Raw genomic sequence first — 27500 nt, forward strand, 5'->3', positions numbered from 1 at the left:
CTGCTCTTCATTCCAAGAAAAGACTCGCAGACAAGACTTGACTAAAATGGGTAACTATATAAAAGCCTTTCTGTGGAGATTTCGGTTTCGATCCCGGTACCTCTCGCATACGAAGTGGGTGCTATATATTCCTCGTTTCCCGAAACCATGCTGGGTAAGTGATAATTACGCGATTTGCACTTAAATGTTAGCCACCGCGATAGCCTTGAGCTTCTCATTTCCATCCTCTGTCTTTGCCTCGACACCTCGTCTTCTATGATCAGATATATTATTGAAGAGAGCATCAATTTGGAAGAAAGCTAAGGAGTAGGCACAAGAGTGACACCATCGACCAGCTATGGAAATGTCACAAGACCACTTGTGAACGCTTGATCTTATGAGTACGAGAGTTTCATGTCATCCAGCTCTACGGTTTAGAAGACAACTCGACCAGAAAGTGACCATCCTATGCTTCCTTCAAGTTTCTTAATTGGATCATGAACAACAACGGGAGGTTAGGTGTGACACACAAACAGCGGTGATAACCATTGTATTCCAACGCATTTTTATAAACCTTGACGTTTCGTATGCTAGTCAACAGACATACCCATACACATACGAAACGTCAAGTTTTATAAAAATGCGTCCGAATACAATGTTTATCAGCGCTGTTTGTTTTATTCTCTTAATCAAGCTACGATGGCCTAAGAACAAGAGTTTATACGATAGGTGTGACACGTTTGTGGCTTTAATGTACTAATCATGCGCAAGGGTGAGACGAATTGGCCAAGCTTTCCAATTGATGAATAAATTTGATACGTTTACCTCCAATGGAAAAAGAAGAGTGTCCCGTATGTTGGTGCGTGATAATGACCGAAAGTTGTCGATCTATGAACATTGTTGGGTATATAAGGGCCTGTCCGGGAGTCGAACCCGGGACCTCTCGCACCCAAAGCGAGAATCATGCCACTAGACCAACAGGCCAATGCAGAGAAAGCTGCCGTCACGCCCTCTGTGTTGCAAATTACTAGAGCGGGAGTTGCAAAATGCACTTTCGTTCTGTCCGTCTGGGTCTCACCATCGGTACCCGTTAAACGCGAATTGCCTCAACACAGCTACCTCATTCACGTGGGCATTATTAATTTTGTCTATTCGGACATAGCACATCACATTATGACTAGTGGAAGGGCTTCTTTCTTCGAGTTGGAAACAGTTGAGCAATGGACTTTGGAGAATGCGGGACTGCAGGTAGTTGGGCTGGAATAAACAAGGTGTAGCAGACTTCAAATAAGAAACCTCGAGTAATGGTCGTTTGGCTTCAGGTATAGGTTCCTTAAAAATGCATTTTGTTTTCGGCAGGACTTGAACCTGCGACCTTCCACGTGTGAGGCGGACGTGATAACCACTACACTACGAAAACAAGCTCGACTTTTTCAAAGGTAAAAGATTTGCGCATTGTTAAGGAGTATGAAATTAAAAAGGATCACTGTGCTCTCAATTAATGCAAACTTCACAAGTGCACTCTTCTGGGGAAATTCAGGCCTTGCAAAGAGCGTATTTAAAATCAGGCTTGCTTTTAAAAATTCTTTGTCTTTGGTGTGTGTGAAACTCGAAGATACTGCGGAATAGAGCAGTCACAAAATGGAAGATTAAGATACTGGAGTGTAACTAAGTTGGACGGAATAAATGCTCTCAACGGTTACCATTAGTGGATCAAAGTCAAAGGAACGTTAAAAATTTCTTCAAAGACATTGTGGGCTGATTGTTTTGTCGACAACTGTTGGAAATAACGAAGCAAGTGAGGCATGAGTAGAAGGAAATCAAAGAATCGTTAACAACAGGTTCTGGACTGGTTGTTCTTTTTGTCAACACTGCTACTTTCATGTCTTAAAATGACAAATTGAAAATGGCCGCAAGAATTTAGAAAGCTCATCGCAGAGTCGTGGTCAAGATTGAGTGGACGTTTGTCCAATCTTGTCGTCGACCAAACGGTCAGACCTGTCTCTGTGGCGCAATCGGTTAGCGCGTTCGGCTGTTTACCGAAAGGTTGGTGGTTCAAGCCCACCCAGGGACGCTTAGTTTTGATTGGCATAGGCCAGTTGTAGGCAAACGAGTCAAGGTTGGCCATGACTAATAGGCCAATCGGAAGATCACTTCGTCACCTTCGTCAAAGCGAGTCTATGTGTGAGGTCTTTGCCTTGAAAGCGATTTTTATTGATCTGTAGAGTGGATTAGGGGCGTTTCCGGGCAACACTAACAGCTTTACAAAAATGTAGGAATCCACGTTTCCTGAAAAATCAACAGGTGGAGCTCATCCCGCCATGGGGCTCCATTTCTCTCACTTGCCATGAATGTCCCAGTGATTTTACACTCTCCAGGTGAACAGGAGTTCCCATCGTTGAACGAATAGAGACCTTGTTTAGAAGTTTACAGCGGATAAACTGCTCTTCATTCCAAGAAAAGACTCGCAGACAAGACATGATTAAACTTGGTAACAATACAACAGCCTGTCTGTGGAGATTTCGGTTTCGATCCCGGTACCTCGCGCATACGAAGTGGGCGCTATATATTCCTCGTTTCCCGAAACCATGCTGGGTAAGTGATAATTATGCGATTTGCACTTAAATGTTAGCCACCGCGATGCTTTGAGCTTCTCATTTCCATCCTCTGTCTTTGCCTCGTCTTCTGTGATCAGATATATTATTGAAGAGAGCATCAAGTTGGAAGAAAGCTAAGGAGTAGACACGAGAGTGACACCATCGACCAGCTATGGAAATGTCACAAGACCACTTGTGAACGTTTGATCTTATGAGTACGAGAGTTTCATGTCATCCAACTCTACGGTTTGGAAGACAACTCGACCAGAAAGTGACCATCCTATGCTTGCTTCAAGTTTCTTAATTGGATCATGAACAATAACGGGAGGTTAGGTGTGACACAAACAGCGGTGATAAATATTGTATTCCAACGCATTTTTATAAAACTTGACGTTTCGTATGCTAGTCAACACACATACACATACACAGCCGAAACGTCAAGTTTTATAAAAATACGTCGGAATACAATGTTTATCAGCGCTGTGTGTGTTATTTTCTTAATCAAGCTACGATGGCCTAAGAACAAGAGTTGATACGATAGGTGTGACACGTTTGTGGCTTTAATGTACTAATCATGCGCAAGGGTGAGACGAATTGGCCAAGCTTTCCAATTGATGAATAAATTCGATACGTTTACCTCCAATGGCAAAAGAAGAGTGTCCCGTATGTTGGCGCGTGATAATGACCGGAAGTTGTAGATCTATGAACATTGTTGGGTATATAAGGGCCTGTCCGGGAGTCGAACCCGGGACCTCTCGCACCCAAAGTGAGAATCATGCCACTAGACCAACAGGCCGTTGCAGAGAAAGCTGCCGTCACGCCCTCTGTGTTGCAAATTACTAGAGCGGGAGTTGCAAAATGTTATTTCTGGCGTATGAGCCTGCGAAGGAGCCAGAAATAAATATTTCGACGGCACGAGATACAACAGGGCCTGGGTTCCAGGCTGGGTGCACCATGGGTAGCCATATCGGGGGTATATAAAGCTGCGTATAACACGTGTACGTCATCTAGGCTTCGAAACCAACCTCTCCTTGGTTTTTTCTTTTACGTTTTTGTCGTTTGTCTTCTGCGTTATGTCCGTCAGCAAAGACGAAGTGTCCGATCTCATTCGCGACTATAACAAGCAGTTAATGGAGTCGTTCTAAGACTCGTTAGCACAAAGCGTTGGTTAAATCAAGCGCTCCAGCGAAGATTCGGCCGAGCAGCAGATGAAAGCAATCAAGCAACTCAAGTACGACAAACCACATAAGTTCAAGAAGAAGGCCAATAAAGACCAGTTTAGCTTTAACGGTAAGCTAGCGGAAAATATTGGTACCGCCTAGTCTGCTGCGGAGATTTGTCAGCTAGAGAAAGTAAAGTCGGATCTCGTGAACGATCCTCGTCCGTTGGAACCCCGCCGTCGACCTCAAGTTCGCAGTTTCAACATCAACCTCTTATGTTGAACGTTCCTGGTTTCCCTTCTCGTCGACCCAATACCGGCTCCTGTTTTGCCTGTGGAAAGCCAGGTCATTGGCGCTCCTGTTGCCTGTCGATGGCCAAGCAAACTTTACATCCTCCTAAATGACTAGCCGACCAAGGACAACAATCAGGTGCAATCTTTTCCAATTTTCTTTGTAGTGATATGTTTTTTGTGGCGGAACGCCGTAATTCAGATCAGCAGTGTCTCGATGTCACATCAGTTTTTTCTGATGTCACCCCCCTAGTTTTAGCCGCGGTTTAGGACTCTTAGAGTACTGTTGATATTTTTGTTCAACCTTCAGTTCGGGGCAGATTTTTCAAGTTTATCGATTTTCGGCGTACTTTGCCAGCTTCTCAGTTCATTTTGAATGTTATTAGCCAAGGTTACAAAATTCCGTTCTTCCAGCTACCCACGCCCTTTTACAAAGTCAACAATGCTTCCGCACGTAGTAACAATTCTTTTGTTACCATAGCTCTTAATGAGCTTGTTAGTCTCAACCTCATCGAAGAAATGTTTTGTGCTCCAGATATTATTAACCCGCTTTCTGTTTCGATCCAACGCTCCGGCAAACAAAGGCTTATCCTGGATCTTAGGCACGTTAACACTTTTATCTTCAAACAGAAATTTAACTGCGAGGACCTGTCTGTGGCTACTCAAGTTTTTGACAAGGGTTTTTATTTATTCAAATTTGTTCTCAAGTCCGGGTGCCATCGCATCGAAATTTTCCCCGATCACTGGTAATTCCTTGCGTTCGCCTGGGATTTTGGCACAGGGATTTTTAGGTATTTTCAATTTTGTGTTTCAGAGCCACGGCCGCTGGAAGTCCGTTCAAGCCAGAGACACCTATGTGGATGATGACCTTGATCAAAGGCTTTCAGTTTCCAAGTCTCTCGGGCTCTAGGAGTTTCCATTCGTTATTTCGCCCAATACTTTGTCTCTCTACGTACTTTTAAGGTTGGTACTCGCCAAGCCGTCCCAAAATAAACTTATTTGCCTTTACATTTTGTCTGTTGATGTTGTGTAGTGGAGTCTAAATATGTTATTTCTGGCGTATGAGCCTGCGAAGGAGCCAGAAATAAATATTTCGACGGCACGAGATACAACAGGGCCTGGGTTCCAGGCTGGGTGCACCATGGGTAGCCATATCGGGGGTATATAAAGCTGCGTATAACACGTGTACGTCATCTAGGCTTCGAAACCAACCTCTCCTTGGTTTTTTCTTTAATTTTTGTTTTTACTTTTGTCTTATGTCCTCCTTAGGAGCAGGCTATTCTCGATTACATTGTAAAGTCCCGTAGGAAGGGCTTTGAGCTTGAGCCTTGGTTCCTACCCAGATTTCCTGCACATTTTTCCCCACAGGGGTTTTTTCTGGCAGGTTTTTTCTGGCCTCCGTTCAAACCGCATTTGCTTTGTTAGCGGTTGCTCAGCTCTACAATTTTTTTTTGTACTTTAGGTTTATATTGTATTTTACTTATATTGTACGTCGGAGTTGAAGATCCCCAGCCTAACTGGCAGCCTGACTGGCACAAAGCTTGAGAGCTTATATGGCGATGTAGGCAGAGATGGCCTGTTTATATTATCACGGTTTAATGTAACGTCGGGATTGATGTTCCCCAGCCTAACTGGCACAAAGCTTATAATGTGAGCTTATATGGGGATGTAGGCCAAGATGGCCTGTTTATATTATCACGGTTTAATGTAACGTCGGAATTGATGTTCCCCAGCCTAACTGGCAGCCTAACTGGCACAAAGCTTATAATGTGAGCTTATATGGGGATGTAGGCCAGGATGGCCTGTTTATATTATCACGGTTTTATGTAACGTCGGAATTGATGTTCCCCAGCCTAACTGGCAGCCTAACTTGCACAAAGCTTATAATGTGAGCTTATATGTGGATGTAGGCCAAGACGCCCTGTTTATATTATCATGGTTTAATGTTATGTCGGAATTGATGTTCCCCAGCCTAACTGGCAGCCTATCTGGCACAAAGCTTATAATGTGAGCTTACATGGGGATGTAGGCCAAGATGCCCTGTTTATATTATCACGGTTTAATGTTATGTCGGAATTGATGTTCCCCTGCCTAACTGACAGCCTATCTGGCACAAAGCTTATAATGTAGAGCTTATCTGGGGAAGTCGGCCAATATGGCCTGTTTATCTTATAGTTAAATGTAATGACGGAGCTGTTGTTCCCCAGCCTAACTGGTACCAAGACTGATTGCTTATTCGGAGAAGTAGCCTATATGTTTTGCGTATTAAAGTGTTGTGGCTCGCCAGCCCTACTGGCACTAGCAAACGGCTTGTACGTGCGGAGATAGCTTTATCCTTGGTTGCTTTTCTAGGATTTGTCACGTATATTGTAAATTGTTTGTGTTATATAGTGTTCGGGTTGGTTCTTGCCAGGCCCTCCGTCTTACCGCATTTGTTTTAGTTGTAAGCGGTAGCTCAGCTCTGCTAGTTTTCTTATCTTATGTACTTGTTTGGTTTTTCATAGTTGTCTAGATGTTCCTTTACTTAATATATTTACGTTAGATGTATATGAATTTAATCACTTGATATTTTACATGCTTGTTTTCTATGTATGATTAGTTCAGCTGTCCTGTGACCGCTCTTTAAGTGGCGAGATATGTCTAGCTTTACGTAGTTTGATTGCTTAAAATGCGACAGACTTCTTGTAAGGGGTGTTAGGCATTTGTTTACCCTTGTTTTCGTACCCTAGCCTTTTCTGGTAGCCTAACTGGCAATTGCCCTACATGCCTTGTTGGGTACGTTAGTAAACGATTTTCATTTTTTTCCCGGCGCTCAGCCTCTGCAATCCTTCAGTGTTCTCTGTCCCAGTTATTCGTTGATCAGAGTTTTATTTAGTTTCCCCAGCCTAACTGGCAGCCTAACCGGCAGCTTTACTGGCAGTCTAACTGACACTAAGCCTGCGTGCTTAAATGGGCGATTCAGGTCAATATCGGCCAGATGTGGCAGTTCTTTCAAGTTCTCTTGGTGAAAGCTAGTTTATTTACGAGTGTTGTACACTAGTTATTTACCTACTGCTGTATTATACGTACTTTTAAGGTTGGTACTCGCCAAGCCGTCCCAAAATAAACTTATTTGCCTTTACATTTTGTCTGTTGATGTTGTGTAGTGGAGTCTAAATATGCACTTTCCTTCTGTCCGTCTGGGTCTGACCATCGGTACCCGTTAAACGCGAATTGCCTCAACACAGCTACTTCAGTCACGTGGTCATTGACAAATGATACAATTCAGACATAGCACACCACATTACGACCAGTAGAAGGGTTTCTTTCTTCGATTTGAAAACAGATGATCAATGGACTTTGGAGAATGCGGGACTGCAGGTAGTTGGGCTGGAATAAACAAGGTGTAGCAGACTTCAAATAAGAAACCTCGACTAATGTTCGTTTGGCTTCAGGTATCGGTTCCTTAAAAATGCATTTTGTTTTCGGCAGGACTTGAACCTGCGACCTTCCGCGTGTGAGGCGGACGTGATAACCACTACACTACGAAAACAAGCTCGACTTTATGAAAGGTAAAAGATTTGAGCATTGTTAAGGAGTATGAAATTAAAAAGGATCACTGTGCTCTCAATTAATCCAAACTTCACAAGTGCACTCTTCTGAGGAAATTCAGGCCTTGCGAAGAGCGTATTTAAAATCAGGCTTGCTTTTAAAAATTCTTTGTCTTTGGTGTGTGTGAAACTCGAAGATACTGCGGAATAGAGCAGTCACAAAATGGAAGATTAAGATACTAGAGTGTAACTAAGTTGCACGGAATAAATGCTCTCAACGGTTACCATTAGTGGATCAAAGTCAAAGGAACGTTAAAAATTTCTTCAAAGACATTGTGGGCTGATTGTTTTGTCGACAACTGTTGGAAATAACGAAGCAAGTGAGGCATGAGTAGAAGGAAATCAAAGAATCGTTAACAACAGGTTCTGGACTGGTTGTTCTTTTTGTCAACACTGCTACTTTCATGTCTTAAAATGACAAATTGAAAATGGCCGCAAGAATTTAGAAAGCTCATCGCAGAGTCGTGGTCAAGATTGAGTGGACGTTTGTCCAATCTTGTCGTCGACCAAACGGTCAGACCTGTCTCCGTGGCGCAATCGGTTAGCGCGTTCGGCTGTTAACCGAAAGGTTGGTGGTTCAAGCCCACCCAGGGACGCTTAGTTTTGATTGGCATAGGCCACTTGTAGGCAAACGAGTCAAGGTTGGCCATGAACAAGGGGCCAATCGGAAGATCACTTCGTCACCTTCGTCAAAGCGAGTCTATGTGTGAGGTCTTTGCCTTGAAAGCGATTTTTATTGATCTGTAGAGTGGATTAGGGGCGTTTTCGGGCAACACTAACAGCTTTACAAAAATGGAGGAATCCACGTTTCCTGAAAAATCAACAGGTGGAGCTCATCCCGCCATGGGGCTCCATTTCTCTCACTTGCCATGAATGTCCCAGTGATTTTACACTCTCCAGGTGAACAGGAGTTTCCATCGTTGAACGAATAGAGACCTTGTTTAGAAGTTTACAGCGGATAAACTGCTCTTCATTCCAAGAAAAGACTCGCAGACAAGACGTGATTAAACTTGGTAACAATACAACAGCCTGTCTGTGGAGATTTCGGTTTCGATCCCGGTACCTCCCGCATACGAAGTGGGCGCTATATATTCCTCGTTTCCCGAAACCATGCTGGGTAAGTGATAATTATGCGATTTGCACTTAAATGTTAGCCACCGCGATGCCCTTGAGCTTCTCATTTCCATCCTCTGTCTTTGCCTCGTCTTCTGTGATCAGATATATTATTGAAGAGAGCATCAAGTTGGAAGAAAGCTAAGGAGTAGGCACGAGAGTGACACCATCGACCAGCTATGGAAATGTCACAAGACCACTTGTGAACGTTTGATCTTATGAGTACGAGAGTTTCATGTCATCCAGCTCTACGGTTTGGAAGACAACTCGACCAGAAAGTGACCATCCTATGCTTGCTTCAAGTTTCTTAATTGGATCATGAACAACAACGGGAGGTTAGGTGTGACACAAACAGCGGTGATAAACATTGTATTCCAACGCATTTTTATAAAACTTGACGTTTCGTATGCTAGTCAACAGACATACACATACACATACGAAACGTCAAGTTTTATAAAAATGCGTCGGAATACAATGTCTATCAGCGCTGTTTGTGTTATTTTCTTAATCAAGCTACGATGGCCTAAGAACAAGAGTTTATACGATAGGTGTGACACGTTTGTGGCTTTAATGTACTAATCATGCGCAAGGGTGAGACGAATTGGCCAAGCTTTCCAATTGATGAATAAATTCGATACGTTTACCTCCAATGGCAAGAGAAGAGTGTCCCGTATGTTGGGGCGTGATAATGACCGGAAGTTGTTGATCTATGAACATTGTTGGTTCTATAAGGGCCTGTCCGGGAGTCGAACCCGGGACCTCTCGCACCCAAAGCGAGAATCATGCCACTAGACCAACAGGCCGTTGCAGAGAAAGCTGCCGTCACGCCCTCTGTGTTGCAAATTACTAGAGCGGGAGTTGCAAAATGCACTTTCCTTCTGTCCGTCTGGGTCTGACCATCGGTACCCGTTAAACGGGAATTGCCTCAACACAGCTACTTCAGTCACGTGGTCATTAACAAATGAGACAATTCAGACATAGCACACCACATTACGACCAGTGGAAGGGTTTCTTTCTTCGATTTGAAAACAGATGATCAATGGACTTTGGAGAATGCGGGACTGCAGGAAGTTTGGCTGGAATAAACAAGGTGTAGCAGACTTCAAATAAGAAACCTCGAGTTATGGTCGTTTAGCTTCAGGTATAGGTTCCTTAAAAATGCATTTTGTTTTCGGCAGGACTTGAACCTGCGACCTTCCGCGTGTGAGGCGGACGTGATAACCACTACACTACGAAAACAAGCTCGACTGTATGGATGGTAAAAGATTTGCGCATTGTTAAGGAGTATGAAATTAAAAAGGATCACTGTGCTCTCAATTAATCCAAACTTCACAAGGGCACTCTTCTGATGTAAGGCTTTTCTTTTAAGAATGAAGAAATTCAGGCCTTGCGAAGAGCGTATTTAAAATCAGGCTTGCTTTTAAAAATTCTTTGTCTTTGGTGTGTGTGAAACTCGAAGATACTGCGGAATAGAGCAGTCACCAAATGGAACATTAAGATACTGGAGTGTAACTAAGTTGCACGGAATAAATGCTCTCAACGGTTACCATTAGTGGATCAAAGTCAAAGGAACGTTAAAAATTTCTTCAAAGACATTGTGGGCTGATTGTTTTGACGACAACTGTTGGAAATAACGAAGCAAGTGAGGCATGAGTAGAAGGAAATCAAAGAATCGTTAACAACAGGTTCTGGACTGGTTGTTCTTTTTGTCAACACTGCTACTTTCATGTCTGAAAAGGACAAATTGAAAATGGCCGCAAGAATTTACAAAGCTAATCGCAGAGTCGTGGTCAAGATTGAGTGGACGTTTGTCCAATCTTGTCCTCGACCAAACGGTCAGACCTGTCTCTGTGGCGCAATCGGTTAGCGCGTTCGGCTGTTAACCGAAAGGATGGTGGTTCAAGCCCACCCAGGGACGCTTAGTTTTGATTGGCATAGACCACTTGTAGGGAATTGAGTCAAGGTTGGCCATGAACAAGGGGCCAATCGGAAGATCACTTCGTCACCTTCGTCAAAGCGAGTCTATGTGTGAGGTCTTTGCCTTGAAAGCGATTTTTATTGATCTGTAGAGTGGATTAGGGGCGTTTTCGGGCAACACTAACAGCTTTACAAAAATGGAGGAATCCACGTTTCCTGAAAAATCAACAGGTGGAGCTCATCCCGCCATGGGGCTCCATTTCTCTCACTTGCCATGAATGTCCCAGTGATTTTACACTCTCCAGGTGAACAGGAGTTCCCATCGTTGAACGAATATAGACCTTGTTTAGAAGTTTACAGCGGATAAACTGCTCTTCATTCCAAGAAAAGACTCGCAGACAAGACGTGATTAAACTTGGTAACAATACAACAGCCTGTCTGTGGAGATTTCGGTTTCGATCCCGAAACCTCCCGCATACGAAGTGGGCGCTATATATTCCTCGTTTCCCGAAACCATGCTGGGTAAGTGATAATTATGCGATTTGCACTTAAATGTTAGCCACCGCGATGCCCTTGAGCTTCTCATTTCCATCCTCTGTCTTTGCCTCGACACCTCGTCTTCTGTGATCAGATATATTATTGAAGAGAGCATCAAGTTGGAAGAAAGCTAAGGAGTAGGCACGAGAGTGACACCATCGACCAGCTATGGAAATGTCACAAGACCACTTGTGAACGTTTGATCTTATGAGTACGAGAGTTTCATGTCATCCAGCTCTACGGTTTGGAAGACAACTCGACAAGAAAGTGACCATCCTATGCTTGCTTCAAGTTTCTTAATTGGATCATGAACAACAACGGGAGGTTAGGTGTGACACAAACAGCGGTGATAAACATTGTATTCCAAGGCATGTTTATAAAACTTGACGTTTCGTATGCTAGTCAACAGACATACACATACACATACGAAACGTCAAGTTTTATAAAAATGCGTCGGAATACAATGTCTATCAGCGCTGTTTGTGTTATTTTCTTAATCAAGCTACGATGGCCTAAGAACAAGAGTTTATACGATAGGTGTGACACGTTTGCGGCTTTAATGTACTAATCATGCGCAAGGGTGAGACGAATTGGCCAAGCTTTCCAATTGATGAATAAATTCGATACGTTTACCTCCAATGGCAAAAGAAGAGTGTCCCGTATGTTGGGGCGTGTTAATGACCGAAAGTTGTTGATCTATGAACATTGTTGGGTATATAAGGGCCTGTCCGGGAGTCGAACCCGGGACCTCTCGCACCCAAAGCGAGAATCATGCCACTAGACCAACAGGCCGTTGCAGAGAAAGCTGCCGTCACGCCCTCTGTGTTGCAAATTACTAGAGCGGGAGTTGCAAAATGCACTTTCCTTCTGTCCGTCTGGGTCTGACCATCGGTACCCGTTAAACGCGAATTGCCTCAACACAGCTACTTCAGTCACGTGGTCATTAACAAATTAGACAATTCAGACATAGCACACCACATTACGACCAGTGGAAGGGTTTCTGTCTTCGATTTGAAAACAGATGATCAATGGACTTTGGAGAATGCGGGACTGCAGGTAGTTGGGCTGGAATAAACAAGGTGTAGCAGACTTCAAATAAGAAACCTCGAGTTATGGTCGTTTAGCTTCAGGTATAGGTTCCTTAAAAATGCCTTTTGTTTTCGGCAGGACTTGAACCTGCGACCTTCCGCGTGTGAGGCGGACGTGATAACCACTACACTACGAACTCAAGCTCGACTTTGTGAAGGGTAAAAGATTTGCGCATTGTTAAGGAGTATGAAATTAAAAAGGATCACTGTGCTCTCAATTAATCCAAACTTCACAAGGGCACTCTTCTGATGTAAGGCTTTTCTTTTAAGAATGAAGAAATTCAGGCCTTGCGAAGAGCGTATTTAAAATCAGGCTTGCTTTTAAAAATTCTTTGTCTTTGGTGTGTGTGAAACTCGAAGATACTGCGGAATAGAGCAGTCACAAAATGGAACATTAAGATACTGGAGTGTAAACTAAGTTGCACGGAATAAATGCTCTCAACTGTTACCATTAGTGGATCAAAGTCAAATGAACGTTAAAAATTTCTTCAAAGACATTGTGGGCTGATTGTTTTGTCGACAACTGTTGGAAATAACGAAGCAAGTGAGGCATGAGTAGAAGGAAATCAAAGAATCGTTAACAACAGGTTCTGGACTGGTTGTTCTTTTTGTCAACACTGCTACTTTCATGTCTGAAAAGGACAAATTGAAAATGGCCGCAAGAATTTAGAAAGCTCATCGCAGAGTCGTGGTCAAGATTGAGTGGACGTTTGTCCAATCTTGTCGTCGACCAAACGGTCAGACCTGTCTCTGTGGCGCAATCGGTTAGCGCGTTCGGCTGTTAACCGAAAGGTTGGTGGTTCAAGCCCACCCAGGGACGCTTAGTTTTTGATTGGCATAGGCCAGTTGTAGGGAAACGAGTCAAGGTTGGCCATGACAAAGGGGCCAATCGGAAGATCACTTCGTCACCTTCGTCAAAGCGAGTCTATGTGTGAGGTCTTTGCCTTGAAAGCGATTTTTATTGATCTGTAGAGTGGATTAGGGGTGTTTTCGGGCAACACTAACAGCTTTACAAAAACGGAGGAATCCACGTTTCCTGAAAAATCAACAGGTGGAGCTCATCCCGCCATGGGGCTCCATTTCTCTCACTTGCCATGAATGTCCCAGTGATTTTACACTCTCCAGGTGAACAGGAGTTCCCATCGTTGAACGAATATAGACCTTGTTTAGAAGTTTACAGCGGATAAACTGCTCTTCATTCCAAGAAAAGACTCGCAGACAAGACGTGATTAAACTTGGTAACAATACAACAGCCTGTCTGTGGAGATTTCGGTTTCGATCCCGGTACCTCCCGCATACGAAGTGGGCGCTATATATTCCTCGTTTCCCGAAACCATGCTGGGTAAGTGATAATTATGCGATTTGCACTTAAATGTTAGCCACCGCGATGCCCTTGAGCTTCTCATTTCCATCCTCTGTCTTTGCCTCGTCTTCTGTGATCAGATATATTATTGAAGAGAGCATCAAGTTGGAAGAAAGCTAAGGAGTAGGCACGAGAGTGACACCATCGACCAGCTATGGAAATGTCACAAGACCACTTGTGAACGTTTGATCTTATGAGTACGAGAGTTTCATGTCATCCAGCTCTACGGTTTAGAAGACAACTCGACCAGAAAGTGACCATGCTATGCTTACTTCAAGTTTCTTAATTGGATCATGAACAACAACGGGAGGTTAGGTGTGACACAAACAGCGGTGATAAACATTGTATTCCAACGCATTTTTATAAAACTTGACGTTTCGTATGCTAGTCAACACACATACACATACACATCCGAAACGTCAAGTTTTATAAAATACGTCGGAACACAATGTTTATCAGCGCTGTTTGTGTTAATTTCTTAATCAAGCTACGATGGCCTAAGAACAAGAGTTTATACGATAGGTGTGACACGTTTGTGGCTTTAATGTACTAATCATGCGCAAGGGTGAGACGAATTGGCCAAGCTTTGCAATTGATGAATAAATTTGATACGTTTACCTCCAATGGCAAAAGAAGATTGTCCCGTATGTTGGGGCGTGATAATGACCTGAAGTTGTTGATCTATGAAAATTGTTGGGTATATAAGGGCATTTCCGAGAGTCGAACCCGGGACCTCTCGCACCCAAAGCGAGAATCATGCCACTAGACCAACAGGCCGTTGCAGAGAAAGCTGCCGTCACGCCCTATGTGTTGCAAATTACTAGAGCGGGAGTTGCAAAATGCACTTTCCTTCTGTCCATCTGGGTCTGACCATCGGTACCCGTTAAACGCGAATTGCCTCAACACAGCTACTTCAGTCACGTGGTCATTAACAAATTAGACAATTCAGACATAGCACACCACATTACGACCAGTGGAAGGGTTTCTGTCTTCGATTTGAAAACAGATGATCAATGGACTTTGGAGAATGCGGGACTGCAGGTAGTTGGGCTGGAATAAACAAGGTGTAGCAGACTTCAAATAAGAAACCTCGAGTTATGGTCGTTTGGCTTCAGGTATAGGTTCCTTAAAAATGCATTTTGTTTTCGGCAGGACTTGAACCTGCGACCTTCCGCGTGTGAGGCGGACGTGATAACCACTACACTACGAAAACAAGCTCGACTTTATGAAAGGTAAAAGATTTGCGCATTGTTAAGGAGTATGAAATTAAAAAGTGGTTCGTTCTAACACGAAATTAATGCCTGACATTTTATGAGGCATACGTAACAATGCCTTATGTAATAGATTAATAAGATCGTTGAAGCCGACACTACTAGTCGCAGATTTGAGAGACACCAATGGGTATGTAAATATCGTTCTTTGTTAATGTCTATTAATCCCGGCATTTGTTAACTACAAGTCTAATCTGTTGATAGATTTCGAATACTTTCCTGTAAACAAGATGAGTGAATAAACTGTGGAATATTTGGAACCTTGGCGATTGTTGCGACTAGCAGTACATTCGAAATCCAGCCGGTATAATGGCGGAAGACGCCCTGAAGATAGGTAGAAATGCGAAGACAAGATTCACGAGAAAAAAGAACGAATTCTTCAAGGCGATAGCTGAAAATAAAGGTACTGAGATCCTGAGAACAAAGTTTAAAGAGCTTACCGAGGCCTGGTCTACAGTGGAAGGTAAGCATGACATTTATTTAATGTACCTATCCGAGGAGGAGATTGCGACAAATGAAAATTAAATGGATCGATGAACTACAAGAAGAATATAATGAAGCATCGGCGGTATACGCAAAGTATGAAAATGAAAAACAATTGATTGAACAAAAGGAAAAGGAAGAATTGAACCGCCAGCATATGATGAAACTTCGAGAAGAAGAGTTTCAAAGGATAGTTCAACAGACCATTATAAAGAAGAAATCCGCGGAAGCAATCTTTGAGGCACTTGTCGAACATGTTAAAAATGTGATTGAAACGAGAGCGGATGACGAAAACGCAGGGATAGCGTTGCGTAAAACTGAAAAGGAAATCGAGCTTGCGCTAGCAGACTGTAAGAGCGCGCACAATAAATTACTTGAGATATTAAACGAGGCCACAGCTGAAAATGAAATCGAATGGATTCGAAGAATTCAAACATGTTACAATGAGACAATTGAAACAATTCAAACTTTCACCGCCAGGACAGAAAACAGAAATAACGCCAGACAAAATTGTGCACTTCGCATTGAAAAGGCTAAAATGCCATCTTTTAATGGAACAATCAGAGAATATCCACAATTTAAGCAGGATTTTCAAAAACAAGTGATGCCAACATTGGATAAAAACAGCGCGTGCTACATTCTACTCTCGTGCTTGGAAAGAGAGCCAGCGGAAACAGTAAAAAGCGTAGATGATGATATAAAAGAGATGTGGAAACGACTCGACGAAAAATACGGAGATCCAGCTAAATTAACGGACGCAATCATTAATACAATTCAAGACGTAAGAAACGTTAAAGAGGGGGAGAACAAAAGATTCATAGAATTGGTTGATGCTGTAGAAGATGGATATAAAGATCTGAAAAGACTTGGATTGGAAAGAGAAATCACAACCACAAGTTCAGTTAGCATAATTGAAAGAAAACTACCTGCTAATATAAAAAGGGAATGGGCTAAATTGGTTAGCGCAGACAATAGCGTGGTAAACAAAACCGACAAATTTCCAAGCCTTCTTAACTTTCTCCTCAGCCAGAAAAGAGCAATTGAATATGATACCACAGAGCTACGACTTACTACTACCTCACCAATAAAAGGCTCAGCACATTATGCAAAAACAAACAAAGATTCAGTAGAAAGACGAGAAGACAGCACCCGCCCCCAAAATAGTAAATGTTTATTCCACAGGGAATCAGATCATTGGACGAGCGACTGTAAATTCTACCTATCAAAACCAAATGAAGATAAAATGAAAACATTGAAGGAAAAGGGAGCCTGCTGGTCGTGTTTACGAAGAGACTGCTTGAGACACAGACTGCTTGAATGTAGGAAGAAGAGACCTTGCGGCGTGAACGGATGCACCAAATGGCATCACCAGACACTTCATAAAGATGAAAAAATTGAAACCGCTTTACAAGGAATCTCCGGGTCCGCAAGTGTATGTGACAACAACATCGCAGACTCTTGTCTATTGCAGATACAGCGAATCGCCACAAAGCGCCGTTGGGTCAATGTTCTATGGGATAGCGGAGCTTCACTCTGTTTCATTACAAATGACAAAGCAAAAGCCGAGCGACTGAAAGGAACGAAAGTTGAACTTTCCATAATCAAAGTAGGAGGAGACAATGAGAAAATCACATCCACTAGATACAAACTTTCACTAATAGACAAACAAGGTCAAGAAGTTCAATTTGACGTATACGGAATCGATAAAATTACTTCAGACCTACAGAGCGTAAACGTGAACGGAATCATTCAACTATTTAAAGATATTTCTAAAGATGATATATCAAGACCATCAGGAACAATTGATGTCTTAACTGGTTACGAATACGCGGCGTATCATCCACAGAGTGAGCAAACTTCAGGACACCTTCCTCTACTAAAAAATCGCTTTGGAAGATGCATTGGTGGAACACACCCCTTTATCAAGGAAACGACACGAAACCACATGCTCAATCACATAAATGTCAACACAGCAATTGTCCGAGTTGAAGATTTCTATAACATAGAGAACCTTGGAATCGGATGTTCACCCCGCTGCGGTGGATGTAAGTGTGGGAAATGTTCTTTAGGGGCCCAAAACTTCACCATAAAGGAAGAAAAAGAATTACAACTGATCGAAAGCAAGCTGGAGTACAATAAAGAAGAAAAGAGATGGCTTACAGAATATCCATGGATTCGGGATCCCGCCCAATTGCCTGATAATAAAAGGGCTGCTATGGGAATGCTCATATCAACTGAAAAAAGATTAGCAAAAAATAAAGAACACGCTAACGTTTATCAGAAACAAATTGAAGATATGATCGAACGAGAAGTCGCACGAAAACTCTCGCAAACAGAACTCAAAAACTACAAAGGACCAATTCACTACATTTCTCATCATGAAGTTTTGAAGCCAGATTCCAAATCAACTCCAGTAAGAATCGTGTTTAATAGCAGCGCACGTTACATGGGACACATGCTCAATGACTACTGGGCTAAAGGACCACACCTACTTAATGATCTCTTGGGAGTACTCATAAGGTTCAGAGAAAACAACATTGCAATGATAGGTGATATCAAGAAAATGTATCATACAGTCAAGATCAAAACTATTGAGCAACATACACATAGATTTCTATGGAGAGATATGGACACTGGAAGACCACCAGACACGTATGTAATACAAAGAGTGTCATTTGGAGACAAACCATCGGGGACGATCGCTACTGTTGCATTGAGAAAAACAGCAGAAATGGGAGCGGATAGATATCCCGAAGCGACTCAGGTCATCAAAGAAAACACGTATATGGATGACATAATAGAGAGTGTTCCCACCAAAGAAAAAGCGACAAAACTCGCTAAGGATATAGAAGCCTTACTTGACGAAGGAAAAGAATAATTCTATCACAAGTGAATAGCATTTATGATCCTCTTGGTTTAACAGGACCATTTACAGTCAGAGCAAAGATTTTGATGAGGGAACTATGGGGAATCGAAAATAAACTAGGTTGGGATGATGCAATTCCTGAAAGGTACAAACAATACTGGAAACAATTTTGCCAGGATATGCAGGAAATGAACAGCATCACATTCAAGAGATGCGTGAAACCAAAGGATGCAACAAGTGAACAACCGACGTTAATCATCTTCAGTGATGGATCCAGCAACGCCTTTGGTGCCTGTGCATATGTAAGATGGAAACTCAATAATGGACGATATAGCTGCAGACTTATACTATCAAAAAATCGACTCGCACCGATAAAAAAGATGTCCATTGATAGAATTGAACTGTGTGGAGCTTTGTTAAACTCAAGACTAAAAGCATTTCTATTCACACAATGTAGATACAAGTTTGTAAAGTGCTACCAGATCGTGGACTCCCAAATAGTGCATAGCATGATACAGAAAGAATCGTACGGAATTAATACCTTCGCCGCAACCCGCGTAGGAGACATACAACAGAATACAAACCCCAAAGAATGGTTTTGGATGGAAAGTAAATATAACATAGCAGATTGGTTAACTCGTGGTAAGAAACCTAATGAAATAAACTTGGACAGCGCCTGGCAAAATGGACCCAGCTTCCTTGAGTTCCCCCGAATCCGAATGGCCAATACACAAAACACTGACAAAGGAGCAACTTCCTGAATTAATCAAAATAGCATCCACTATAACCAAACCTTTCAGAAAAGATGACAAGGACACATTGGCGTCAAGAATCAACATCGACAGATATTCAGATTTTGGAAAACTAATCAGAGTGACAGCCAGAATTTTGACAATGTACCAAAGAAAACCGAAATCTTCCTTCAAACACGCCGGACAGTCACTAACGCCAAGTGATATAGCAAAGGCAGAAAAATTCTGGATTATGGAAGCGCAAAAAAGCATGTATAAAGACGTTGAAAAAGGACGATACAAACGCCTGTGCCCCAGAAAGAATACAGATGGAATATACGTGGTTGGAGGACGGGGAGAAAGGTGGATTGAGATGAGTCACAACAAAAATGAAGTTATCCTTCTTCCTTATGATCATCGATTTTCACGTCTATATAGTGAACATATCCATAAAAGAGGCCACCTTGGTGTTCTCTCGACAGCCAGTAAAATTCGCACAAGATTCTGGATTGTCAAATTACTGAAGATGGTCAAGTCTATCAGATACAACTGCGTAATATGCAAGAAACTAGACAAAAGACTGACTGAGCAAATTATGGGAAAATTACCAGAGGACAGATTAAAGCCGTCTCCCGCCTGGACTTGCACTGCTATTGATCTATTTGGACCATTCAAAATTCGAGACGAGGTGAAGAAAAGAACGACTGGGAAAACATATGGAGTGATCTTCAACTGTTTAGGCACCCGCGCAGTACATGTAGATCTAGCCGCGGATTATAGCACTGAGAAATTCCTTATGGTCCTGCGAAGATTTGCATCTATTCGAGGGTATCCTTCGAAACTATATTCCGACAATGGACCTCAGCTGGTTGCCGCAAATGAAGAATTAAAAAATGTGGTACAAGGTTGGAATCAAGAGCAACTAAAAGAATTTGGCGTGATGGAAGGATTCAAGTGGGATTTTGCCCCAGCTGATGCACCATGGCAAAACGGAGTGTCAGAAGCGTTAGTGAAATCGGTGAATCGAGCGATAACAGCAGCTATAAGTGATCATGTCATGGCATTCTCAGAACTCCAAACCGTTTGCTTCGAGGTAGCAAACCTTGTAAATGAAAGACCTATCGGAAGACACCCTACGTCTCCAGATGATGGCACTTATTTACGTCCCAATGACTTACTACTAGGCAGAGCAACTTCACGAGTGCCAAGCGGGCCTTTCAGAGAGCCTTCCAATCCTCGTCAGCGATTCGAATTTGTCCAGAATGTTGTGAACTACTTCTGGAAGAAATGGACAAGGGACTACTTTCCAAGCTAACTAATTCATCCAAAGTGGCACACGGCTCAACGCAATCTTAGGGAAGGTGACGTAGTGCTCATCCAAGATACTAACCAAATCAGAGGACAATGGAAACTTGGTGTCGTCCTCAAGACATTTCCTGGAGAAGACGGAAGAGTCAGGAGAGTACAAGTACAGTACAAAAATCCCAAACCGGGGGAAGCCGTCAGCGAATATCATGGAAGAGGCTTTGTTACCGTCGAGCGAGCAGTGAATAAATTGGTTGTTCTTATACCAAAAGAGGAAGCAGAAGATAAAACCAAACCTGATTGTTTCCTTTCAGTATCTTTTGAACTTTGACTCTAGTTAAAACTTTTTCATGCCCGGGGGAGTGTTTCGTTCTAACACGAAATTAATGCATGACGTTTTATGAGGCATACGTAACAATGCTTTATGTAATAGATTAATAAGATCGTTGAAGCCGACACTACTAGTCGCAGATTTGAGAGACACCAATGGGTATGTAAATATCGTTCTTTGTTAATGTCTATTAATCCCGGCATTTGTTAACTACAAGTCTAATCTGTTGATAAATTTCGAATACTTTCCTGTAAACAAGATGAGTGAATAAACTGTGGAATATTTGGAACCTTGGCGATTATTGCGACTAGCAGTACAAAAAGGGTCACTGTGCTCTCAATTAATCCAAACTTCACAAGTGAACACTCTTCTGATGTAAGGCTTTTCTTTTAAGAATGAGGAAATTCAGGCCTTGCGAAGAGCGTATTTAAAATCAGGCTTGCTTTTAAAAATTCTTTGTCTTTGGTGTGTGTGAAACTCGAAGATACTGCGGAATAGAGCAGTCACAAAATGGAAGATTAAGATACTGGAGTGTAACTAAGTTGCACGGAATCAATGCTCTCAACGGTTACCATTAGTGGATCAAAGTCAAAGGAACGTTAAAAATTTCTTCAAAGACATTGTGGGCTGATTGTTTTGTCGACAACTGTTGGAAATAACGAAGCAAGTGAGGCATGAGTAGAAGGAAATCAAAGAATCGTTAACAACAGGTTCTGGACTGGTTGTTCTTTTTGTCAACACTGCTACTTTCATGTCTGAAAAGGACAAATTGAAAATGGCCGCAAGAATAGAAAGCTCATCGCAGAGTCGTGGTCAAGATTGAGTGGACGTTTGTCCAATCTTGTCCTCGACCAAACGGTCAGACCTGTCTCTGTGGCGCAATCGGTTAGCGCGTTCGGCTGTTAACCGAAAGGATGGTGGTTCAAGCCCACCCAGGGACGCTTAGTTTTGATTGGCATAGACCAGTTGTAGGCAAACGAGTCAAGGTTGGCCATGACAAAGGGGCCAATCGGAAGATCACTTCGTCACCTTCGTCAAAGCGAGTCTATGTGTGAGGTCTTTGCCTTGAAAGCGATTTTTATTGATCTGTAGAGTGGATTAGGGGTGTTTTCGGGCAACACTAACAGCTTTACAAAAACGGAGGAATCCACGTTTCCTGAAAAATCAACAGGTGGAGCTCATCCCGCCATGGGGCTCCATTTCTCTCACTTGCCATGAATGTCCCAGTGATTTTACACTCTCCAGGTGAACAGGAGTTCCCATCGTTGAACGAATATAGACCTTGTTTAGAAGTTTACAGCGGATAAACTGCTCTTCATTCCAAGAAAAGACTCGCAGACAAGACGTGATTAAACTTGGTAACAATACAACAGCCTGTCTGTGGAGATTTCGGTTTCGATCCCGGTACCTCCCGCATACGAAGTGGGCGCTATATATTCCTCGTTTCCCGAAACCATGCTGGGTAAGTGATAATTATGCGATTTGCACTTAAATGTTAGCCACCGCGATGCCCTTGAGCTTCTCATTTCCATCCTCTGTCTTTGCCTCGACACCTCGTCTTCTGTGATCAGATATATTATTGAAGAGAGCATCAAGTTGGAAGAAAGCTAAGGAGTAGGCACGAGAGTGACACCATCGACCAGCTATGGAAATGTCACAAGACCACTTGTGAACGTTTGATCTTATGAGTACGAGAGTTTCATGTCATCCAGCTCTACGGTTTGGAAGACAACTCGACAAGAAAGTGACCATCCTATGCTTGCTTCAAGTTTCTTAATTGGATCATGAACAACAACGGGAGGTTAGGTGTGACACAAACAGCGGTGATAAACATTGTATTCCAAGGCATTTTTATAAAACTTGACGTTTCGTATGCTAGTCAACAGACATACACATACACATACGAAACGTCAAGTTTTATAAAAATGCGTCGGAATACAATGTCTATCAGCGCTGTTTGTGTTATTTTCTTAATCAAGCTACGATGGCCTAAGAACAAGAGTTTATACGATAGGTGTGACACGTTTGTGGCTTTAATGTACTAATCATGCGCAAGGGTGAGACGAATTGGCCAAGCTTTCCAATTGATGAATAAATTCGATACGTTTACCTCCAATGGCAAGAGAAGAGTGTCCCGTATGTTGGGGCGTGATAATGACCGGAAGTTGTTGATCTATGAACATTGTTGGGTATATAAGGGCCTGTCCGGGAGTCGAACCCGGGACCTCTCGCACCCAAAGCGAGAATCATGCCACTAGACCAACAGGCCGTTGCAGAGAAAGCTGCCGTCACGCCCTCTGTGTTGCAAATTACTAGAGCGGGAGTTGCAAAATGCACTTTCCTTCTGTCCGTCTGGTTCTGACCATCGGTACCCGTTAAACGCGAATTGCCTCAACACAGCTACTTCAGTCACGTGGTCATTAACAAATGAGACAATTGTGACATAGCACACCATATTACGAGCAGTGGAAGGGGTTCTTTCTACGATTTGAAAACAGATGATCAATGAACTTTGGAGAATGCGGGACTGCAGGTAGTTGGGCAAGGTGTAGCAGACTTCAAATAAGAAACCTCGAGTTATGGTCGTTTAGCTTCAGGTATAGGTTCCTTAAAAATGCATTTTGTTTTCGGCAGGACTTGAACCTGCGACCTTCCGCGTGTGAGGCGGACGTGATAACCACTACACTACGAAAACAAGCTCGACTGTATGGATGGTAAAAGATTTGCGCATTGTTAAGGAGTATGAAATTAAAAAGGATCACTGTGCTCTCAATTAATCCAAACTTCACAAGGGCACTCTTCTGATGTAAGGCTTTTCTTTTAAGAATGAAGAAATTCAGGCCTTGCGAAGAGCGTATTTAAAATCAGGCTTGCTTTTAAAAATTCTTTGTCTTTGGTGTGTGTGAAACTCGAAGATACTGCGGAATAGAGCAGTCACAAAATGGAACATTAAGATACTGGAGTGTAACTGCACGGAATCAATGCTCTCAACGGTTACCATTAGTGGATCAAAGTCAAAGGAACGTTAAAAATTTCTTCAAAGACATTGTGGGCTGATTGTTTTGTCGACAACTGTTGGAAATAACGAAGCAAGTGAGGCATGAGTACAAAGAAATCAAAGAATCGTTAACAACAGGTTCTGGACTGGTTGTTCTTTTTGTCAACACTGCTACTTTCATGTCTGAAAAGGACAAATTGAAAATGGCCGCAAGAATTAAGAAAGCTCATTTAAAATCCGAAAACAAAGATTTGAAAATCCGACAATAAAGTTGTAAAAATCTGATATCCGACTTGTTGAAAATCCGTCATTCGAGTTGTGGAAATCCGAAACTCACTATTGGAAGTAAGTCATGAAATAGGAAATCAATCTGTTCATTGCGTAAGCTAAGGTTTTCTACGCAACTGTAAAATTGGCACAGAAAGAGAACACTTTCCTAGGCACGACAGTATACAAGGAGAATGATTCGAAAACGAATTTATTTACGATGTTAGCACGCACGTTTTGACCCGGAGTTTTTTGAGACGTGGACGGCAACCGGAATAGAACATTTCGCGTTTCTGGACAGTGGTGTCTCCCAGAATTTTATACTAATCATTTCTACTGGGGAAAAGATCTTAGCAATGTAAATGTGATTGTGTGTAAGTAAGTTAAAGGGGAAAACAGCTCACTTCCGGTTGCCTTCTGCGTCTGAAAAACGCGCGTGCTTAAGCTCCCAATTAAGACATATCACAAGCCGACTGAAACCATCCATCACACTCATTTTTACCTCTTGTCACCCACCAGGTGCCAAGGAGGCATTTATCAAGGAGAGGCCATTAAGCTCCTCCGAACAGACTCTTGAAATACAACATTTGAGTACGCATTATCTCGATTCATAGCCCACCTTAAAGAGCAAGGCTACCCAAAACATCAATTTTTCTGGAAAACAATAGGCACTTAAAATAAAGTCAAGACTAGTGCGAAAATCCTGATTACATCCTAGGACCATGAATAACACGTAAAGGTTTAGAATCTTATGAAAAGAAGTGCTAATGCCAGATACGAAAAACCACTAAAAAACACCCTTTTCATTAGAAGTGGCTATAAACTGTGAAAACGTATTCCTAATCTAATGCAGCAGCACAAGATCCCGATGAAAGGAAAAAACAAAACGGCACGCAGTCTTCTGTGCGTATTTTGTTAGGTTTGAGGGGGCTGGGGTAATGCGTCTATTTCCCTGGTGCACACAGGAGAACATTTAATTATTAAACCTGCGATGGCGTCGAAAGTCATTGTAACGCGCGTGGCGTTTTAGTGCATCTTTAAACAAAATATACCCTTATGGAGCTCAAGAATGGAATGTCAATTGGATAAACAAGACAAATATATCTGGAATCTTAAAAGCGGCGAGTCATGGACTTCGACAATAATCCATCGCCGTCGAGCCGAAATCAAAGTGAGCTGTATTTCTAATATTTTACTAAGTGTGCTGTTATGTAGAACACTGAAACCAAATGGAAAAACCTCTGGTAACTTATGGGTTTAACAAAGACAGAGAAGGAATTGAACAACTTGGATCTGCACGGTCTTCCGGTAACAATTGGAAATTTCACTAATTCGTGTTAGTCAAAAACTATTTGAAGGAAAGCTTAATGCCCATTTTTTGCTTGACAATTCAAGTAAAGGGTTTTTTAGTAAAGGGTTTGATGCTGAAAACTGGTGGGAAATTTATTTAGTTGCGTTTTTGACACGGAGTGTAATTTGACACGATTGAGTTTCTTGTCTTACGCACGTAATGAAATAGGAAGGATTTTTCAGGTTTTTTGCCTCTAATAGCAAATATGTTGTTTGTTTCAAAAAATATTTCGCTAGAAAAGGTGGCCTTTATGAGTTCATCATGTTGTGCAGAGACCGCAGAAATCTTCGTCTTTTTACGATCGATTGTCATTAATCTTTCGATGAGAATTCAATTCAGAGCTATATCTAAAAACAATGTTTTTTTCTTTAAACTGAATTTATTACCAAAGCTTAAAAAACTAAAAGACGTCAAAATGGGACAGGATATTACAAAATAATTAAAGGTGTGAACGTGTGAGCCAAAGGGCCTCTGCTGGCGCGACATGTGGGTGACCCTCAAATGGTCTTAATGACCCCCCACTTTAAAAACTGGCACCCTGCAGTTCAATACCACCCAATTCACTGCCTTCTGTTTTTGTGTAACACGTACCAAAGGCAACACAGTGTACGCCTTTTTAGAGCGTCTTGTTACATTTAATACAAGAAAAAGAAATTCTCTCAAGGACAGACTCGTTAAAGCGCAACTGTGAATTGAAGGTTTCATAATTATCGATCTGTAACCACAAAACCCAAACAAGGGAGACCGAGCTTCTAGAATCCTGCTGCAACCCGCCGGATGTTAGAGTTTCAGATTTTTTACAAGTCAGATGTCAAATTTTCACAATTTGGATGTCGCATTTTTACAAGTCGGATGTCGGATTTTTACAACTTTGTTGTCGGATTTTCAACAACTCGGATGGCAACAACAACCTTCCGTAGACGTTGTGAATCTCAAAATTGATCCGAAGTATCCTTCTCAAGTGTGGATACTAGTTTTGGATTAATGATCCGTGTTTGGATTTCGAAAAAAATACTCAAAATCCGTTTTTGGATTCAAGAACTCGTTTTCGGATTTTCCCAAAAAACGCACCCTAAGGCTAACGCTAGGCAAAGGAGACTGTCCCTATTAAGCCCCATTTACACGAGCAATTTTTCCTTGACAAGTTTTCCTTGACTAGGAAAAATTGCTCGTGTAGATGGGGAATAGTGGACAAATTTTCCTTGTCAAGGAAAATCTGGCGTGCTAGCTTTTCCTTGACAAGGAAATATTGTCAAGTCAGAAATTTGCTTGTGCAGACGGACAACAAGGAGAATGTGACAAGGATATTACTGATTTTTAGTGCCCAGTCTCTTGTTTTGACGGACGCCATTTTGTTTTTCGCTCGACAAGAGACTGGGACCAGCTTTTCGTAAGTACTCAACTGAAATTGCTCGTGTAAATAGGGCTTAAAATTTTCCTTTTTCACTTGGGTTTTTTTTTTCTTTGCCGTAATTGCTCACGAAACTGACAATTGAAATGAATACTTTAAATGCCGTATCCAATGCAGCGATGGAAAGAAACGCCTTTAAACAGATATGAACAGCTTTTGTATTTGATTCTTGAGTATGGATATCTGCTTTCCACAATTTTCATACGACACAGATGACGAAAAAGATTTGTATGCCAATATAAATTGGATCTAATTGTTAACTTAGAGATAAATTTGGTGGCATTTGAACGTTCAAATTTTCCGTTAGCATTGAACAAATTATTGAGAGATTAGAGGGTCTTGAATATCTCTATCATTTTCTTCGGAGATGTTGGCATTTTTGCTATGTAAAATTCGAAGTCAAATAAAGTTATTGTATTGTATTGTATAGCTTACTTGATAATCTTTTGGCACTTGCATTGATCTTACATCCAGCCCTTATATTTAAACGGTACATGTTAATTCATCATTTTGTCCTTTTACCGTAGAAAGCACAGAACTCAACGAATATTGATACTCACTGAATGAGCATTTTCCCCTTTCTGAGTGGGTAAGGCTTATATCGGTAATATAAATGAACTTTCTTTTCTCGCAACCGGTTACAAGTACAAGTGAGCATTGTTCATCCTAAATAGCATATGTCAAAAAAAAAATCACATTTGCATAATGCTCAAGGATTGGACACAGAAAACTAATGATAGCAGATGGAGTCATTCTTTCTGCTGGTCAGGCTGCCTTAACGGGAGTGTAAACCCCAAGCAAAAAGACGGGTAAAGGAGATGACAATGGCTAACAATTCCTCAACAGAACAAC

General features: G+C 42.0%; 3 protein-coding genes and 16 non-coding genes across 19 annotated transcripts in view; 8 read left to right on the forward strand and 11 right to left on the reverse strand.

The window, feature by feature from the left end:
• Nucleotides 1-891: 891 nt before the first annotated feature.
• Nucleotides 892-963, reverse strand: Trnap-ugg (transfer RNA proline (anticodon UGG)). Its single transcript has one exon. It is a non-coding gene; the product is annotated as a tRNA-Pro (tRNA).
• Nucleotides 964-1326: 363 nt separating this feature from the next.
• Trnav-cac (transfer RNA valine (anticodon CAC)) lies at nt 1327-1399 on the reverse strand. The gene has a single exon. It is a non-coding gene; the product is annotated as a tRNA-Val (tRNA).
• Nucleotides 1400-1979: 580 nt separating this feature from the next.
• Nucleotides 1980-2053, forward strand: Trnan-guu (transfer RNA asparagine (anticodon GUU)). The gene has a single exon. It is a non-coding gene; the product is annotated as a tRNA-Asn (tRNA).
• A 1247-nt stretch (nt 2054-3300) lies between these two features.
• Trnap-ugg (transfer RNA proline (anticodon UGG)) lies at nt 3301-3372 on the reverse strand. The gene has a single exon. It is a non-coding gene; the product is annotated as a tRNA-Pro (tRNA).
• A 4113-nt stretch (nt 3373-7485) lies between these two features.
• Nucleotides 7486-7558, reverse strand: Trnav-cac (transfer RNA valine (anticodon CAC)). The gene has a single exon. It is a non-coding gene; the product is annotated as a tRNA-Val (tRNA).
• Nucleotides 7559-8138: 580 nt separating this feature from the next.
• Trnan-guu (transfer RNA asparagine (anticodon GUU)) lies at nt 8139-8212 on the forward strand. Its single transcript has one exon. It is a non-coding gene; the product is annotated as a tRNA-Asn (tRNA).
• Nucleotides 8213-9460: 1248 nt separating this feature from the next.
• Nucleotides 9461-9532, reverse strand: Trnap-ugg (transfer RNA proline (anticodon UGG)). The gene has a single exon. It is a non-coding gene; the product is annotated as a tRNA-Pro (tRNA).
• A 363-nt stretch (nt 9533-9895) lies between these two features.
• On the reverse strand, nt 9896-9968 carry Trnav-cac (transfer RNA valine (anticodon CAC)). The gene has a single exon. It is a non-coding gene; the product is annotated as a tRNA-Val (tRNA).
• A 605-nt stretch (nt 9969-10573) lies between these two features.
• Trnan-guu (transfer RNA asparagine (anticodon GUU)) lies at nt 10574-10647 on the forward strand. The gene has a single exon. It is a non-coding gene; the product is annotated as a tRNA-Asn (tRNA).
• Nucleotides 10648-11903: 1256 nt separating this feature from the next.
• Trnap-ugg (transfer RNA proline (anticodon UGG)) lies at nt 11904-11975 on the reverse strand. The gene has a single exon. It is a non-coding gene; the product is annotated as a tRNA-Pro (tRNA).
• Nucleotides 11976-12338: 363 nt separating this feature from the next.
• Trnav-cac (transfer RNA valine (anticodon CAC)) lies at nt 12339-12409 on the reverse strand. Its single transcript has one exon. It is a non-coding gene; the product is annotated as a tRNA-Val (tRNA).
• Nucleotides 12410-13017: 608 nt separating this feature from the next.
• Trnan-guu (transfer RNA asparagine (anticodon GUU)) lies at nt 13018-13091 on the forward strand. Its single transcript has one exon. It is a non-coding gene; the product is annotated as a tRNA-Asn (tRNA).
• A 1683-nt stretch (nt 13092-14774) lies between these two features.
• On the reverse strand, nt 14775-14847 carry Trnav-cac (transfer RNA valine (anticodon CAC)). Its single transcript has one exon. It is a non-coding gene; the product is annotated as a tRNA-Val (tRNA).
• A 572-nt stretch (nt 14848-15419) lies between these two features.
• LOC138056111 (uncharacterized) lies at nt 15420-18266 on the forward strand. The gene has a single exon (XM_068901946.1). The coding sequence runs from the start codon at nt 15420-15422 to the stop codon at nt 18264-18266; it is 2847 nt and encodes a 948-aa protein (XP_068758047.1).
• A 672-nt stretch (nt 18267-18938) lies between these two features.
• Nucleotides 18939-20300, forward strand: LOC138056112 (uncharacterized). Its single transcript, XM_068901947.1, has one exon. The coding sequence runs from the start codon at nt 18939-18941 to the stop codon at nt 20298-20300; it is 1362 nt and encodes a 453-aa protein (XP_068758048.1).
• A 1188-nt stretch (nt 20301-21488) lies between these two features.
• Nucleotides 21489-21562, forward strand: Trnan-guu (transfer RNA asparagine (anticodon GUU)). The gene has a single exon. It is a non-coding gene; the product is annotated as a tRNA-Asn (tRNA).
• A 1256-nt stretch (nt 21563-22818) lies between these two features.
• On the reverse strand, nt 22819-22890 carry Trnap-ugg (transfer RNA proline (anticodon UGG)). The gene has a single exon. It is a non-coding gene; the product is annotated as a tRNA-Pro (tRNA).
• A 353-nt stretch (nt 22891-23243) lies between these two features.
• On the reverse strand, nt 23244-23316 carry Trnav-cac (transfer RNA valine (anticodon CAC)). The gene has a single exon. It is a non-coding gene; the product is annotated as a tRNA-Val (tRNA).
• Nucleotides 23317-27453: 4137 nt separating this feature from the next.
• LOC138058073 (histamine H2 receptor-like) overlaps nt 27454-27500 on the forward strand; it is a 1494-nt gene continuing 1447 nt past the window's right edge. The window contains exon 1 of the mRNA XM_068903964.1: nt 27454-27500. This exon is cut by the window's right edge and continues 1447 nt beyond it. Coding sequence (XP_068760065.1) covers nt 27467-27500 — 34 coding nt within the window. The 5' untranslated portion in view covers nt 27454-27466.

This window comes from Montipora capricornis, chromosome 7 (genome assembly GCF_036669925.1).
Source record: "Montipora capricornis isolate CH-2021 chromosome 7, ASM3666992v2, whole genome shotgun sequence".
In the NCBI taxonomy this organism is placed as follows: domain Eukaryota; kingdom Metazoa; phylum Cnidaria; class Anthozoa; order Scleractinia; family Acroporidae; genus Montipora; species Montipora capricornis.